The 15,959-nt window shown below is 52.4% G+C and overlaps 1 protein-coding gene across 1 annotated transcript in view; it reads left to right on the plus strand.

Moving 5' to 3' along the window:
* Nucleotides 1-15,959, plus strand: part of GRB10 (growth factor receptor bound protein 10) — a 194,466-nt gene that overhangs the window by 118,609 nt on the left and 59,898 nt on the right. The window contains exons 6-7 of the mRNA XM_066585200.1: nucleotides 5,977-6,133; nucleotides 15,306-15,421. Of these exons, the coding sequence (XP_066441297.1) occupies nucleotides 5,977-6,133; nucleotides 15,306-15,421 (273 nt within the window). The remainder of the gene's footprint in view (nucleotides 1-5,976; nucleotides 6,134-15,305; nucleotides 15,422-15,959) is intronic.

The raw sequence follows: 15,959 nt of genomic DNA on the forward strand, positions 1-15,959 counted from the left end.
AGGGGAATACATGGAATATATGTAACCATAAAGGGATATAAGAGGCAGAACAAACGGAGACGGTGCAGGGGAATACATGGAATATATGTAACCATAAGGGGATATAAGAGGCAGAACAAATGGAGACGGTGCAGGGGAATACATGTAATATATGTAACCATAAAGGGATATAAGAGGCAGAACAAACGGAGACGGTACACGGGAATACATGGAATATATGTAACAATAAGGGGATATAAGAGGCAGAACAAACGGAGACGGTGCAGGAGAATACATGTAATATATGTAACCATAAGGGGATATAAGAGGCAGAACAAATGGAGACGGTGCACGGGAATACATGGAATATATGTAACCATAAAGGGATATAAGATGCAGAACAAACGGAGACGGTGCACGGGAATACATGGAATATATGTAACCATGAGGGGATATAAGAGGCAGAACAAACGGAGACGGTACACGGGAATACATGTAATATATGTAACCATAAGGGGATATAAGAGGCAGAACAAACGGAGACGGTGCAGGAGAATACATGGAATATATGTAACCATAAAGGATATAAGAGGCAGAACAAATGGAGACGGTGCACGGGAATACATGGAATATATGTAACCATAAGGTGATATAAGAGGCAGAACAAACGGAGACGGTGCAGGAGAATACATGTAATATATGTAACCATAAGGGGATATAAGAGGCAGAACAAATGGAGACGGTGCAGGGGAATACATGTAATATATGTAACCATAAAGGGATATAAGAGGCAGAACAAACGGAGACGGTACACGGGAATACATGGAATATATGTAACAATAAGGGGATATAAGAGGCAGAACAAACGGAGACGGTGCAGGGGAATACATGTAATATATGTAACCATAAAGTGATATAAGAGGCAGAACAAATGGAGACGGTGCACGGGAATACATGGAATATATGTAACCATAAAGGGATATAAGATGCAGAACAAACGGAGACGGTGCACGGGAATACATGTAATATATGTAACCATAAAGTGATATAAGAGGCAGAACAAATGGAGACGGTGCAGGGGAATACATGGAATATATGTAACCATAAAGGGATATAAGAGGCAGAACAAACGGAGACGGTGCAGGGGAATACATGTAATATATGTAACCATAAGGGATATAAGAGGCAGAACAAACGGAGACGGTACAGGGGAATACATGTAATATATGTAACCATAAGGGATATAAGAGGCAGAACAAACGGAGACGGTGCAGGGGAATACATGTAATATATGTAACCATAAGGGATATAAGAGGCAGAACAAACGGAGACGGTGCAGGGGAATACATGTAATATATGTAACCATAAGGGATATAAGAGGCAGAACAAACGGAGACGGTACAGGGGAATACATGTAATATATGTAACCATAAGGGATATAAGAGGCAGAACAAACGGAGACGGTGCAGGGGAATACATGTAATATATGTAACCATAAAGGGATATAAGATGCAGAACAAATGGAGACGGTGCAGGGGAATACATGTAATATATGTAACCATAAAGGGATATAAGAGGCAGAACAAACGGAGACGGTGCAGGGGAATACATGTAATATATGTAACCATAAAGGGATATAAGAGGCAGAACAAACGGAGACGGTACAGGGGAATACATGTAATATATGTAACCATAAAGGGATATAAGAGGCAGAACAAACGGAGACGGTACAGGGGAATACATGTAATATATGTAACCATAAAGGGATATAAGAGGCAGAACAAACGGAGACGGTGCAGGGGAATACATGTAATATATGTAACCATAAAGGGATATAAGAGGCAGAACAAACGGGGACGGTGCAGGGGAATACATGGAATATATGTAACCATAAAGGGATATAAGAGGCAGAACAAATGGAGACGGTGCAGGGGAATACATGTAATATATGTAACCATAAAGGGATATAAGAGGCAGAACAAACGGAGACGGTGCAGGGGAATACATGTAATATATGTAACCATAAGGGGATATAAGAGGCAGAACAAATGGAGACGGAACAGGGGAATACATGGAATATATGTAACAATAAGGGGATATAAGAGGCAGAACAAACGGAGACGGTGCAGGGGAATACATGTAATATATGTAACCATAAGGGGATATAAGAGGCAGAACAAATGGAGACGGTACAGGGGAATACATGTAATATATGTAACCATAAAGGGATATAAGAGGCAGAACAAATGGAGACGGTACAGGGGAATACATGTAATATATGTAACCATAAAGGGATATAAGAGGCAGAACAAACGGAGATTGTACACGGGAATACATGTAATATTTGTTACAATCTGTCAATACCTATTAGGACAGTGACCTTGTAGCAGCAGTGTGTAGTAAGTGCCTGGCGGGCCGAGTACCGAGACTGCCTGAGCCAGCAATGAGAAGTGGTCTGCGCCCTGCAAGCCCACTACAGGGGCTGCTGCTGGGGGGATGCAGGGAGCCCACCTGTAGGCGCTGTGATCTTAGTATGTAAGGACTTCTAGAGGATGTCTGTTGCCGGTCAGCTCTTCACCTGATGATTACTGCTCAGTATGTAGTACTTCTGCATTCACTATCATGGTAGTATTGCAGTTTGCAGAAGTCCTGCTGTTACTGCAGTGTATTATTCTGTTGGGGGGGGGGGGTTACACGAATGCTCACGTGCTTTAGGCTTGGTTACCTGTTGGGAGCGATCGGCTAAGGCTGCTTCTAGACTGAACGATTATCCTTCAGACGAGTGAAAGCGAATAATAATTGTTCGGTCTAAATACGAGCCAACGACAGAGCAGCGAAGAATCGTTCACTTTCTGTCCGTCTTCTGCAGACGTAACGATCGGCGCCGGCTCATTCACTTATTGCTCAGTTTAAACGGCCGTCATTCAGTTCCTTTTATTCAGCGAATGTGAAAGTGTGATTCTGAATGATTTCCTGTTTGAATGAGCCACGATGTCTGACCAGGCTGCACGGCGGCGAATGAGCGAGCCACGATGTCTGACCAGGCTGCACGGCGCGAATGAATGAGCCACGATGTCTGACCAGGCTGCACAGCAGCGAATGAGCGAGCCACGATGTCTGACCAGGCTGCACGGCGCGAATGAATGAGCCACGATGTCTGACCAGGCTGCACGGCGGCGAATGAGCAAGCCACGATGTCTGACCAGGCTGCACGGCGCGAATGAATGAGCCACGATGTCTGACCAGGCTGCACGGCGCGAATGAATGAGCCACGATGTCTGACCAGGCTGCACAGCGGAAAATGAATGAGCCACGATGTCTGACCAGGCTGCACGGCGGCAAATGAGCGAGCCACGATGTCTGACCAGGCTGCACGGCGGTGAATAAATGAGCCACGATGTCTGACCAGGCTGCACAGCAGCGAATGAGCGAGCCACCGATGTCTGTCTGACCAGGCTGCACGGTGGCGAATGAGCGAGCCACGATGTCTGACCAGGCTGCACGGCGCGAATGAATGAGCCACGATGTCTGACCAGGCTGCACAGCAGCGAATGAGCGAGCCACGATGTCTGACCAGGCTGCACGGCGCGAATGAATGAGCCACGATGTCTGACCAGGCTGCACGGCGGCGAATGAGCAAGCCACGATGTCTGACCAGGCTGCACGGCGCGAATGAATGAGCCACGATGTCTGACCAGGCTGCACGGCGCGAATGAATGAGCCACGATGTCTGACCAGGCTGCACAGCGGAAAATGAATGAGCCACGATGTCTGACCAGGCTGCACGGCGGCAAATGAGCGAGCCACGATGTCTGACCAGGCTGCACGGCGGTGAATAAATGAGCCACGATGTCTGACCAGGCTGCACAGCAGCGAATGAGCGAGCCACCGATGTCTGTCTGACCAGGCTGCACGGTGGCGAATGAGCGAGCCACGATGTCTGACCAGGCTGCACGGCGGTGAATAAATGAGCCACGATGTCTGACCAGGCTGCACAGCAGCGAATGAGCGAGCCACCGATGTCTGTCTGACCAGGCTGCACGGTGGCGAATGAGCGAGCCACGATGTCTGACCAGGCTGCACGGTGGCGAATGAGCAAGCCACGATGTCTGACCAGGCTGCACGGTGGCGAATGAATGAGCCACGATGTCGGACCAGGCTGCACGGCGCGAATGAATGAGCCACGATGTCGGACCAGGCTGCACGGCGCGAATGAATGAGCCACGATGTCGGACCAGGCTGCACGGCGCGAATGAATGAGCCACGATGTCGGACCAGGCTGCACGGCGCGAATGAATGAGCCGCGATGTCTGACCAGGCTGCACGGCGCGAATGAATGAGCCACGATGTCTGACCAGGCTGCACGGCAGCGAATGAATGAGCCATGATGTCTGGCCAGGCTGCACGGCGGCGAATGAGCGAGCCACGATGTCTGACCAGGCTGCACGGCGGCGAATGAATGAGCCACAATGTCTGATCAGGCTGCACAGCGGCGAATGAATGAGCCACGATGTCTGGCCAGGCTGCACGGCGGCGAATGAACGAGCCGCGACGTCACTTGCTTGGCCAAACGATGGTGTTCTCGTCTGAAAGGACCCTGAAGGCTTCTTGCAGACGTGATCTGTGCCTGTCGGCTGCCGGATGCCTGCAGTTACTTCCCGAGTCCCTGGCTTCTATGTTCCCAGCTCTCCGGCTCCTCAGCAGTTAATGCCTCTGTAGCAGCGGCCGGCACCGGCGGGGGGGAAGGAGTTACCCGCAGAAGTGGAGATGCTAAGTTGCCTGTGGATGACATCAGCGGCTTCCAGGCAGGACCATTGTGCGGCCGGTTGGCACAGCAATCCCCATTCAGGGACACGCATGCTTTTGGCAGACAATCTCCCCCTCCTCCTCTCCCCTTTCTTCTTTGAACTTTTCCATCATCTGGGGGTCCGGCTAGTAACATGTGGGTGGCCATAACACGGATATTTTTCTCTAGGGTGGGATTTTTTTTTCATATTAACGCTTCCAAAAAAACTAGTGAGTCTGAGAGCGTGTGGGAAATGATTACATCAGGCGGCGGAGAACTACCATTGGTCTGCAAAATGTGGTTTGATTCCCTACCTAAACGATTGCCTGTGTAACCCTTTACGAGGAGCTGCGGGAGAGCGGAGGAGCAGTGCCATGTAAGCCTGGCGACCTGACAGGTACAGTACCCACTGGGGCAGGAAGCATACAAACTATCTAGACTTACAATGCCATCTTGTTCTCCTGACTGCTGCCGTCTCCGTGCAGTCGAGGTAAGAGGCTTCATCTTCCATGATTCTCCTCATCGTCTGTTTCCCAATCCGTCTCCCCCCATAGGATTCTTGCACTTGTATGTCCACCTGTGTGTATATATATATATATATATCTGCGCCGTGTGTATAGATCCCATCAGACCATCTAGAACTGCATCCGCGTAACTGTCTGGATTTACAGAAATGCATATTGTACTGTGTGCATGCATATGTGTTCCATATCATATCCTACATGTCATATATAGCAATGTATACTAGCAGCACTTCTGGTGTATAAGTGGCATCTTCAGGGCCGGGGGAGGGTCAGGCCATGCATGGTTACAGGGGACATTGGGAACTTCTATAAAATGGCCCATTTCTGCATCCTCCTCCTTCCAGATCTCTAATTGAACTGTAGGTCTCAGAAGGGAAGCCAAGTGCATATAGAATATACTGTATATAGGGGTATGTCCAGAACCTCAGACCGCACCGGAATAGAATTGGTGCCAACAGGTTAATATGAAAGTTGGGTTTATTCCCTATATTGAGCTTCTATAGATGGGAAGGAAGACCTTAAATGATGCCGGGGAACAAGGGGTCTACCCGGGGAGCCGCAGGAAGGTAGTGACTAGTTCCCAGGGCTCCACAGTGTCATTCCCTGACCTCCGTAGGCAGAAGGCGAAGTGCTGCTCATGTCTTGTGATAGAGATTAAGGCCTTTACATGTGTCCTTTATGTTACAGGTTGTAAGAGTCTTTAGTGAAGATGGGACATGCAAAATGGTGGAGATTCTAGCAGACATGACAGCCAGGGACTTCTGCCAGTTGCTGATTTACAAAAGCCATTGTGTGGATGATAACAGCTGGACGCTGGTGGAGCACCACCCTCACCTAGGATTAGGTAGGGAACGGGCGGGCGGCGAGCGCCCACACCATGTCTCCGTCTAACGCTTGGTCTCATACTTGAAGCCAATGTCCTGCTTTCTTCATTCTGTCTGTTACCTTGTTCGTTATGACTCTGAACCTTCTCTGCTGGAGCTGCATGCCACTAATGTGCGCTTCCTTGTATCACCGGGCTTGTCTATAGGAACACATGTAAGATGGGATGGTAACCGGTGAAGAGCTGAAATACTCCTTGTAGATTCCAAGCCAATCGTAGAAGGTGGTAAAGTAGCTTTAATCTAGATGCTGCTAGGGCTCACCAATTAGAAGGCCTAGATCTAGAGCCCCGCTCCTTCTAGAGGCACACGGGCTTCCACCTCAGACTACCAAATACCCACAAACCCCGAAACCTCTCTAATATATTCCATTTAGGTTACATTTCCATATGAGGTCATTGAGTGGTTTAGGCTCCGTTCACATCTGCCTTTACATTTCCTTCATAGAAGCGGAAGCATGATATATGAAGGACCCCGACTGTCTGACTCCAGGGACCACAATGGGTGCTACGCTATACTTTTGGCATTTTGATGCAATCTGATGGGAAGGCTCTTAATGGAGTCTGCAATGTAGATATGAACACAGCCTTAAAGTAACCCTCCGGTCCTGGACAAAGATGGCCGACTACCTGTTACATACTGAGCACTAGTATGGATCATAAGTGTCGAAGACGTTGCACGCGGCTGACATGGACAGCACTGGCCAGTCAAAGCAATGTGGAGTCTTAGACTGCAGCACAGGGAGCATCCGCTAGTCAGAAGGGGTGCAGCCATCTTTGTCCAGGACCGAAGGGTCGCTAAGTCATTAAACTGAAGTCCATGTCTAACGTGTAAGTTGAACCTGTCCTGTTGTGGTCGGCGGGTTTGGCCGCAGCCCTGTTGACGCTAAGACTTGTTTCCTTTTTTCATACTCTTCCATTCACCTCTATGGGCTCCTCTTCGATCTGGATGTTGGCGGCTCTAGGAGTCTGTTGAGTGGGTGGTCTCCAACACTTGTTCCCAATGGGTAACGTCAGACTGTAAATGAAGTCCAGCATCACCGTTGACAGTGGCCAGTGAGGACCACCCACTTGACAATTTCACAGCATCGGCAGCCAGATATTAGAAGAGCCCATAGAGGTGAAGAGAGAAGAGTGAGTAAGGTAATAAGAAGCCCGATGGGCAGCAGGCCACGGCTTGTCTTTACGCGCCTGCTCCTCCGTCCTCCGGTCGGGCAGCAGGCCACAGCTTGTCTTTACGCATCCGCTCCTCCGTCCTCCGGTCGGGCAGCAGGCCACGGCTTGTCTTTACGCATCCGCTCCTCCGTCCTCCGGTCGGGAGCAGGCCACGGCTTGTCTTTACGCATCCGCTCCTCCGTCCTCCGGTCGGGCAGCAGGCCACGGCTTGTCTTTACGCGTCTGCTCCTCCGTCCTCCGGTCGGGCAGCAGGCCACGGCTTGTCTTTACGTGTCCGCTCCTCCGTCCTCCGGTCGGACAGCTGGCCACGGCTTGTCTTTACGCGTCTGCTCCTCCGTCCTCCGGTCGGGCTGCAGGCCACGGCTTGTCTTTACGCGTCTGCTCCTCCGTCCTCCGGTCGGGCCGCAGGCCACGGCTTGTCTTTACGCGTCCGCTCCTCCGTCCTCCGGTCGGGCCGCAGGCCACGGCTTGTCTTTACGTGTCTGCTCCTCCGGTCGGGCAGCAGGCCACGGCTTGTCTTTACGCGTCTGCTCCTCCGACCTCCGATCGGGCCGCAGGCCACGGCTTGTCTTTACGCGTCCGCTCCTCCGTCCTCCGGTCGGGCCGCAGGCCACGGCTTGTCTTTATGCGTCCGCTCCTCCGTCCTCCGGTCGGGCCGCAGGCCACGGCTTGTCTTTACGCGTCCGCTCCTCCGTCCTCCGGTCGGGCCGCAGGCCACGGCTTGTCTTTACGCGTCCGCTCCTCCGTCCTCCGGTCGGGCCGCAGGCCACGGCTTGTCTTTACGCGTCTGCTCCTCCGACCTCTGGTCGGGCCGCAGGCCACGGCTTGTCTTTACGCGTCTGCTCCTCCGACCTCTGGTCGGGCCGCAGGCCACGGCTTGTCTTTACGCGTCCGCTCCTCTGTCCTCCGGTCGGGCCGCAGGCCACGGCTTGTCTTTACGCGTCCGCTCCTCCGTCCTCCGGTCGGGCCGCAGGCCACGGCTTGTCTTTACGCGTCCGCTCCTCCGTCCTCCGATCGGGCCGCAGGCCACGGCTTGTCTTTACGCGTCCGCTCCTCCGTCCTCCGGTCGGGCCGCAGGCCACGGCTTGTCTTTACGCGTCCGCTCCTCCGTCCTCCGGTCGGGCCGCAGGCCACGGCTTGTCTTTACGCGTCCGCTCCTCCGTCGTCCGGTCGGGCCGCAGGCCACGGTTTGTCTTTACGCGTCCGCTCCTCCGTCCTCCGATCGGGCCGCAGGCCACGGCTTGTCTTTACGCGTCCGCTCCTCCGTCCTCCGGTCGGGCCGCAGGCCACGGCTTGTCTTTACGCTTCCGCTCCTCCGTCCTCCGGTCGGGCCGCAGGCCACGGCTTGTCTTTATGCGTCTGCTCCTCCGTCCTTCTGTCGGGCCGCAGGCCACGGCTTGTCTTTACGCGTCCACTCCTCCGTCCTCCGGTCGGGCCGCAGGCCACGGCTTGTCTTTACGCGTCCGCTCTTCCGTCCTCCGGTCGGGCCGCAGGCCACGGCTTGTCTTTACGCGTCCGCTCTTCCGTCCTCCGGTCGGGCCGCAGTCCTTCTGGAATCCTATGATAAATCTATTCTGCATTCTGACTGATTTCAGTAACTGTTTGTTTTTTCTTTTATCTATCCTAAAGTGGATGCTAATGAATATTCATGAGGGTCTCTGCTCTTGTCCAATCCTGTTGGACTACAGCTCGTTTGGTCATGTGACTTCACGTACTCGGCAGACGACCCTTTAGATTCCTTCTCTTCAAAGTGCCGGCCCCACGTTGGCAGGTTCACGTTAATGTTAGTCCTGCTGCTCTCCACCTTCCCGTGCCGCCGGCGCTCCGCCGCTTGTACTTTACAGATGCTTTTGGTTTGTGGGATTGTTGGGTATTTTTACCGTTTTCTGACATAACTAGAAATAACGGAGCGGAGCTTAAAAAATGTAATGGAGGGCGGAGCGTCCTCACGAAGAGCATTTCCGTGGCTACAAGATGCAGGTGAGAAGAACCCGCTGTTTGTAATAGGATAATGCAGACAAGCAATTGTTAGTGATGCGAAAGAGAGAAAGATGGCCGCCGTCCGATTAATGGCTGTTCAAGAACCGCCGTGGAATCCTGTGGACGTCTCTAACGTCTTGTCCCTCGCAGTGCTTGGCCGGTCCTTTACCACAAGCCGTCAGTCGTTGGCTTGTGGGTCTTTCTGTAACGGCTGCTCAGGTTGAGGGCCAGTAGCGGCCCCATTAAACACACTTCATTGCTGCACGTGTGGCTGTTGTGGCCGGGTTCGTAGCCCAATTGGTTTTGCAGCGTTTGATTGGATCTGAGCAGGCAGTATAATGTAAGCCCTTCTGCTCGCTCTGTCCGCGGTCACTTGTCAGCGGGCTGTGGTGACACGGCGTGACCTGCCTCTGCCATGTGTGCGCACATCACAAAGCTTTCCTTCATACTGTTCTACGGCCATCCTCCTGCTACCGGTGGATCTTGGCTTCCTCCAAGGCTCTTGTTAGAGGACAGGCTGGCTTTATAGTGGGGTTTTCGCAATGTTTTTTGTGGTCGTTCAGTTTTACCAGAGGTTTTCATGAGACGCTCTCTGTATTTTACACTCCTTGACTGTCGGCTGGTAGACAATGACCTACAGACTCCACCATCTCCAGCCGTCCCATTGAAGTGGATGGAGCAGTGGTTCGCGGTTGTGACCACACTTCAGGGCGAGCTGCAGCGGGACTCCCCCAATGACAAGTAAAGCCTATGGCGACGTCCCTTCAGGTAGGGATCAGATGACGAGGGAGCGTGATGTACCTGGCCATGAAGCTGGTTGCCCTATCCGTCTGTGAAGATGGGGGGCGGCCTGCATACCAATTCTCATTCTACTATATTGCTCGCTGTCCTTTATACAAACCTTGTAGTCCAGTTGTAGAGCTTTGTAATGGGGAACAGTCCGGAGACCCCTGGGAGTGGCGCGTTGATGGGAGTGGGATCTGTACCAGACGCTTGCGGAGCTGCAGGTTATTGTGGATGTTTCACATGAGTGCGATGTGTCGTTGGATCGCTCTGATCGCGCCGATCGCCCCGCATGCTGTTTGTTTATGTGCAAGAAACTCGTGTTTGAATGTAAAAAATAAAAATTTCACTCCTGAAAATCGCATCTGAATGTTATATTTTTGGTGCAATTGCCTAAAAATTTGGCCCTAGACCGAAGGCACACGGGGAATCCAGAGCCAGCGTTCACCTCTTGATTTCGCAGGCAGTACTGCCCATAGACACGCTATTAAAAATCGCTTTTCCAAGTCCACAAGCAGAAATCAAGTGTGATTATGTATTGTTTTTTCCGCTGGCGGATGGAGAGTAGCGGCATGCTCTATTTGAGCGCGGATTCCGTTGTAGTAAGGGCACAGAATCTGCATTGTCGCCCAGCGACGGCACGGTGGACTGCGCATATGCTGGCCGGCACATCCGCAGCACAAAAGATCATCCGGCCAGGTACGCGGGGGTCACAGGATCCCCCCCCCCCCTTTCATGTGCATTCGGCCGTACTGTCATTTTTACATGGCTACAAGAGAAATCGCCGTTGTAAATGGACCCACTGTAGATCATAGCTTCTACTGACTTACAGCGCACAATACCTGGCCTATGTGAATACACCCTAAAACTGCCACAATCTGGTCACTAAAGGCTCATGTTGCATGCTACCCATAGACGTCTATGAGAAGGATGAGCATAGTGAGACAGAAGCTACCAACGGTTTTCCTTGTAAGCGCTTCACTTCAAGACACCTAAATACGTCTCTAGAAACCAAGGAAATTGATGTTGAGAAGAGCCCACATGGCCCTTGTGGCCCGCCTTCCAGCGCTTCCCTTCTGTTGCTCTCAGGATCAAGCTAGGACCCACTGCGCTTCCAGTGAATAAATCTATATATTTGTGCGCATGTGCTTCCTATTTTGTTTGAACCATGCATGGTGCCTGTTGGGGGGATCCGGAGCCTGTTGGGGGGGGGGGGGATCCGGAGCCTGTTGGGGGGGGGGATCCGGAGCCTGTTGGGGGGGGGGGGAATCCGGAGCCTGTTGGGGGGGGATCCGGAGCCTGTTGGGGGGGGGGGATCCGGAGCCTGTTGGGGGGGGGGGGATCCGGAGCCTGTTGGGGGGGGGGGAATCCGGAGCCTGTTGGGGGGGGGAATCCAGAGCCTGTTGGGGGGGGGATTCCGGAGCCTGTTGGGGGGGGGGGGATTCCGGAGCCTGTTGGGGGGGGGGATTCCGGAGCCTGTTGGGGGGGGGGAATCCGGAGCCTGGGGGGGGATTCCGGAGCCTGTTGGGGGGGGGATCCGGAGCCTGTGGGGGGGGGGGGATCCGGAGCCTGTTGGGGGGGGGGGATCCGGAGCCTGTTGGGGGGGGGGATCCGGAGCCTGTTGGGGGGGGGGGAATCCGGAGCCTGTTGGGGGGGGGAATCCAGAGCCTGTTGGGGGGGGGATTCCGGAGCCTGTTGGGGGGGGGGGGATTCCGGAGCCTGTTGGGGGGGGGGATTCCGGAGCCTGTTGGGGGGGGGGAATCCGGAGCCTGGGGGGGGATTCCGGAGCCTGTTGGGGGGGGGGGGATCCGGAGCCTGTTGGGGGTGTGAAGAGCCGTTCTCTCTGCTCACAGAAGTCCTTACAGGGTTGATAGTTCTCAGACCCTTGTAATCTCCACGCTGTACACACAGACTTCATGTTGTATAAAAGCACTTTGCATCATTACACTTCTAGATGTCGCTTCCTTCAGCTTCTAACCGGTCTTGCCGGACTTGTGATGCCGGTCATCCTCGTCGCACCGGCCCGCTTCCTCCCTTCCCGAGATCTCTCCTGTCCATTGGATAGCTGCTTATGGAAGGGTCATGTGACCAATAACTTGACTCCACCGCTGCTCAGTTTGTTGTCATAGGGGAGGTTCAGGGACATTTCTGGTCATATGCCCCTCCATGGGCAAGATCTTGGGGTGAGGAGAGGAGGCGGGGGGGGGGTCAGTGGCCGATGAGGCGTCACCAGTCCAGCTGAAGGACACAGAAAATAGAGCAAAATTACAATTTTAAGTGACCTCTATTAATGTTAAACTTTTTGCTTACATGTAACACTGAAGTGCCAGTCATCATTTCAGACTTACAATAACTCCAAGTCGGAGCGATCACCGGATCGGAGAGCAGCTATTAAGGTCTGATTGTTGCTTCTAACAGAGGTGCCACCGTACAGAAGATGTATTGGTGGTCTGAGGGGTTAAACCATCCCCCTATGACTAGCAGAGCTCCTCTGTACTCACGTATTTAGGGAAGGTAACTTCTAACTTGAGGTTTTTCTCATTGTACCTGCCATGGTAGAAGTTACATTAAATGGGCCCTTAACCACAGCTCGTCCGGCAAAGAAAGCCTTAAACCCTCATTGCGGCCATGTTCGGGAAAAGATGGGACACTAGAAAAGTGGTTGTGGAAACAATGGGTTAAAGGGTGTTCCCACCTTAGACAGGAGTCGCACCCTGGGACCCTCACTGATCTCTGGACTGGGGGGATCTCTGCCCCCGTGCCAGCTAGTGTCTGAGGGGACTGGCATTACAGCGGGAGCTCAGCCGGCTGTTGGACGCGGTTTTTGACAAGGAATTTGCTGCAGATTTTGTTTTGAGGTTTTTTGCTGTCTGCACCAACTTTGCTACATGTGAACGGACCCCTAAACTAGAGTCACACCAAGTGTTAGAGGTATCCAGGCGTGGAGCTGTCCATTACATGCCGCTGTCCAGCAATCCATTCCAGTTTTCCTGCTGGTAGTGGACATTCTTCTGACCGAGGCGCCCGTCGGGGCCTGTTCACACATCGCTCCTGTTGGGGCTGGACATTTTTAAAAGCCTGACAATGGCCCCCGGACGGGACCGGAGCTGAACTGAATGGAAATCTTCTGGAATGGAGCCTAACGATCTCTCTGCCAGTAATCAAAACTGCTAAAACGGAGGGCGTCCATTCAGGAGCTGTATTTGGGCTTTTAAACTGAAAGCCCGTCGGCATCCCTGGATAGACCCCATAATGAGGTGTGAGCAGTGCTTGGTTCTGGTGTTGAATCCATGTAGTGATCTTGGTTCTGGCGCCATATCTAGCTGGTGATCTGGGTGTTGGTATACTATCCATGCAGTAGGCTTAGTTCAGTTGTTGGATCTATGTACTAAATGCATAAGCTTTGATACGGTGTCTATTACATCCTCTGTTATGTATCGCAGTAGTAAGCTTGGTCCTGGTACTGCATCTATGTAGTATGCTGGCTTTATGTTACTATAGTTTGCTCAGCTCTGGCACCATATTTACGCAGGAGTGCGACTGATCAAGATTGAAGAGAAGTGGTGATTTATGGACAATATTGCCTGCAATCACTTGGAAATTGTGAAAATAATTGGCCGATGTAAACGTGTTTAGTGGGGCGTATACCGCCCGGTGCTTGGGGCGAGACTAGATGGAGATATGGCCTGACTGGCGCTTCCCTTGATGGTCGTATAGAACGCTGCATACATGCCCTCCGAGTCCTTGGCAAGATCCCTTTACAGCTAATATATATTGGGGTTGTTTGTTACCAATGAAGCCGGTCAGCACTAATCAACTAGAATGTATCAAAGCCCTAAAAGACGGATAATGACTGCCGCCACCTCCGTCCGCTGTAATAAGGAGTTCTCATATATGTGTAACCTACGGCACATGTACATTAGATGACTAGTCACTGACTGCCCTTGGGCCCCCTGTCCACGGGCGTTGCGGTATCCTGGAGCGCACCTGATGCCGCCAGTGGGGGGTCGTCTGGAGCGCACCTGATGCCGCCAGTGGGGGGTCGTCTGGAGCGCACCTGATGCCGCCAGTGGGGGGTCGTCTGGAGCGCACCTGATGCCGCCAGTGGGGGGTCGTCTGGAGCGCACCTGATGCCACCAGTGGGGGGTCGTCTGGAGCGCAACTGATGCCACCAGTGGGGGGTCGTCTGGAGCGCACCTGATGCCACCAGTGGGGGGGTCGTCTGGAGCGCACCTGATGCCACCAGTGTGGGGGGGGGGCGTCTGGAGGGCACCTGATGCCACCAATGTGGGGGGGGGGGGGCGTCTGGAGGGCACCTGATGCCACCAGTGTGGGGGGGGGCGTCTGGAGGGCACCTGGCAGTGTGGGGGGGGGGCGTCTGGAGGGCACCTGATGCCACCAGTGGGGGGGGGGGTCGTCTGGAGGGCACCTGATGCCAACAGTGGGGGGGGGGGGTCGTCTGGAGCGCACCTGATGCCACCTATTTCCGTCTCTCTGGTTCGTCTTTGGAAGATAGAAACTGAAATCAATTGTGGGGGGAAACTTTTTCTTTTTTGTTTTTAATTTTTTCCCCAGTTTTGTTTTTTTTTTTAAATCCCATCAAAATAAGAGACTTCAGCCTGCTTTTGTTCCAATTTTAGTTTTTTTTTAACGTGAAATGAGCACAGCCTGTAGCATTATTTTTGCATCCAAAAGAAAAAATGCAAACCTGTTGGAATGGAAGCAAATGGGGGCCTTTCTGTTAGATTTACTGTTTGGTTTTTTTTTTTTTTCAAACCCCCTTAAAATTGAATGGATCCCCCCCCCCCCCCCCCCCTCCCCGTTTATTTGTTTCTCTGCTCTAAGAGATGGGAACCCTGAACAGACCCCGAGGAAGGTGTGAAAGCTGCCTAAATTGTAGAACCGCTACAAGTTTGTAAAGAAAGCCGTGTCAGAGGGGGGGGGGGGTGATATTTACTGTCTGTCACATTCTGGGGTTCGGACGTGTACAGGGGTTGCTTTAGGCCTGTTTCTTCTCCCTCCTTTGGACGTTGGGATCTTCCCGGTATTAAGTGTTGGTCTCCTTCTCCCTGGAGATTTTCCCACCTTCCCATAAGGAGGCAGAGGGAGCATTTAGGGAGGTCCCGGTCCTGCATGACTAACCAGTAATGAGCAGACGGTCTTCTGCCCTCACAAGTGACCTTCTTCTGTCCCCTAGAGCGGTGTCTTGAAGACCATGAGCTGGTGCAGCAGATTCAGTCCATGATGACCAGTGAAAGCAAGTTTCTGTTCAGAAAGAATTATGCAAAATATGAATTTTTCAAGAATCCTGTGGTAAGCGGCCGCTGCGGAATGATCAGTAAATGTCGTCTTTTTTAATTATCCTGTGTTTCAAATACTTTGTTAAAGAGAATCTCTCCTTGGATCAACCCTGTAGCTGAAAGAAGTGAATACTAGGACTCAAGTTGGGAAGTTGCAATGTGTAATTTGTATATGTAGACCTCCTATCCCCCACTGAGCCTGCAAACTGGGGAACAGGCAGGGGCGTCCAAATTACACAATTCAGCTCTGTTCGTTCTGCCATTGGCTTGATGCGGCCCAAGCTCCCCGAAGTGTTGCACTCTGGTGGTCCCATGCTTTGGTCCTCTATTAGCCACCGTTGGCCTCCAGAGCTTGGCATGTGCCAGTAACTTGCCTATTTCCGGCTGATTGCTATGCATCTCAGTAGCCACGGTCCCGACTATCCGCATCTCAAGAAATGGGGTGGATCTATCACTGGAACGGAGAAGGAGGCCTCAATCACACCATGTAATTGTCGGAACCGTGTTGGTATTTTTCCAGCGTGGATCTGACACTTAATTCAGGGCAGAAA

Source organism: Eleutherodactylus coqui, chromosome 12, assembly GCF_035609145.1.
Source record: "Eleutherodactylus coqui strain aEleCoq1 chromosome 12, aEleCoq1.hap1, whole genome shotgun sequence".
Classification (NCBI taxonomy): Eukaryota; Metazoa; Chordata; class Amphibia; order Anura; family Eleutherodactylidae; genus Eleutherodactylus; species Eleutherodactylus coqui.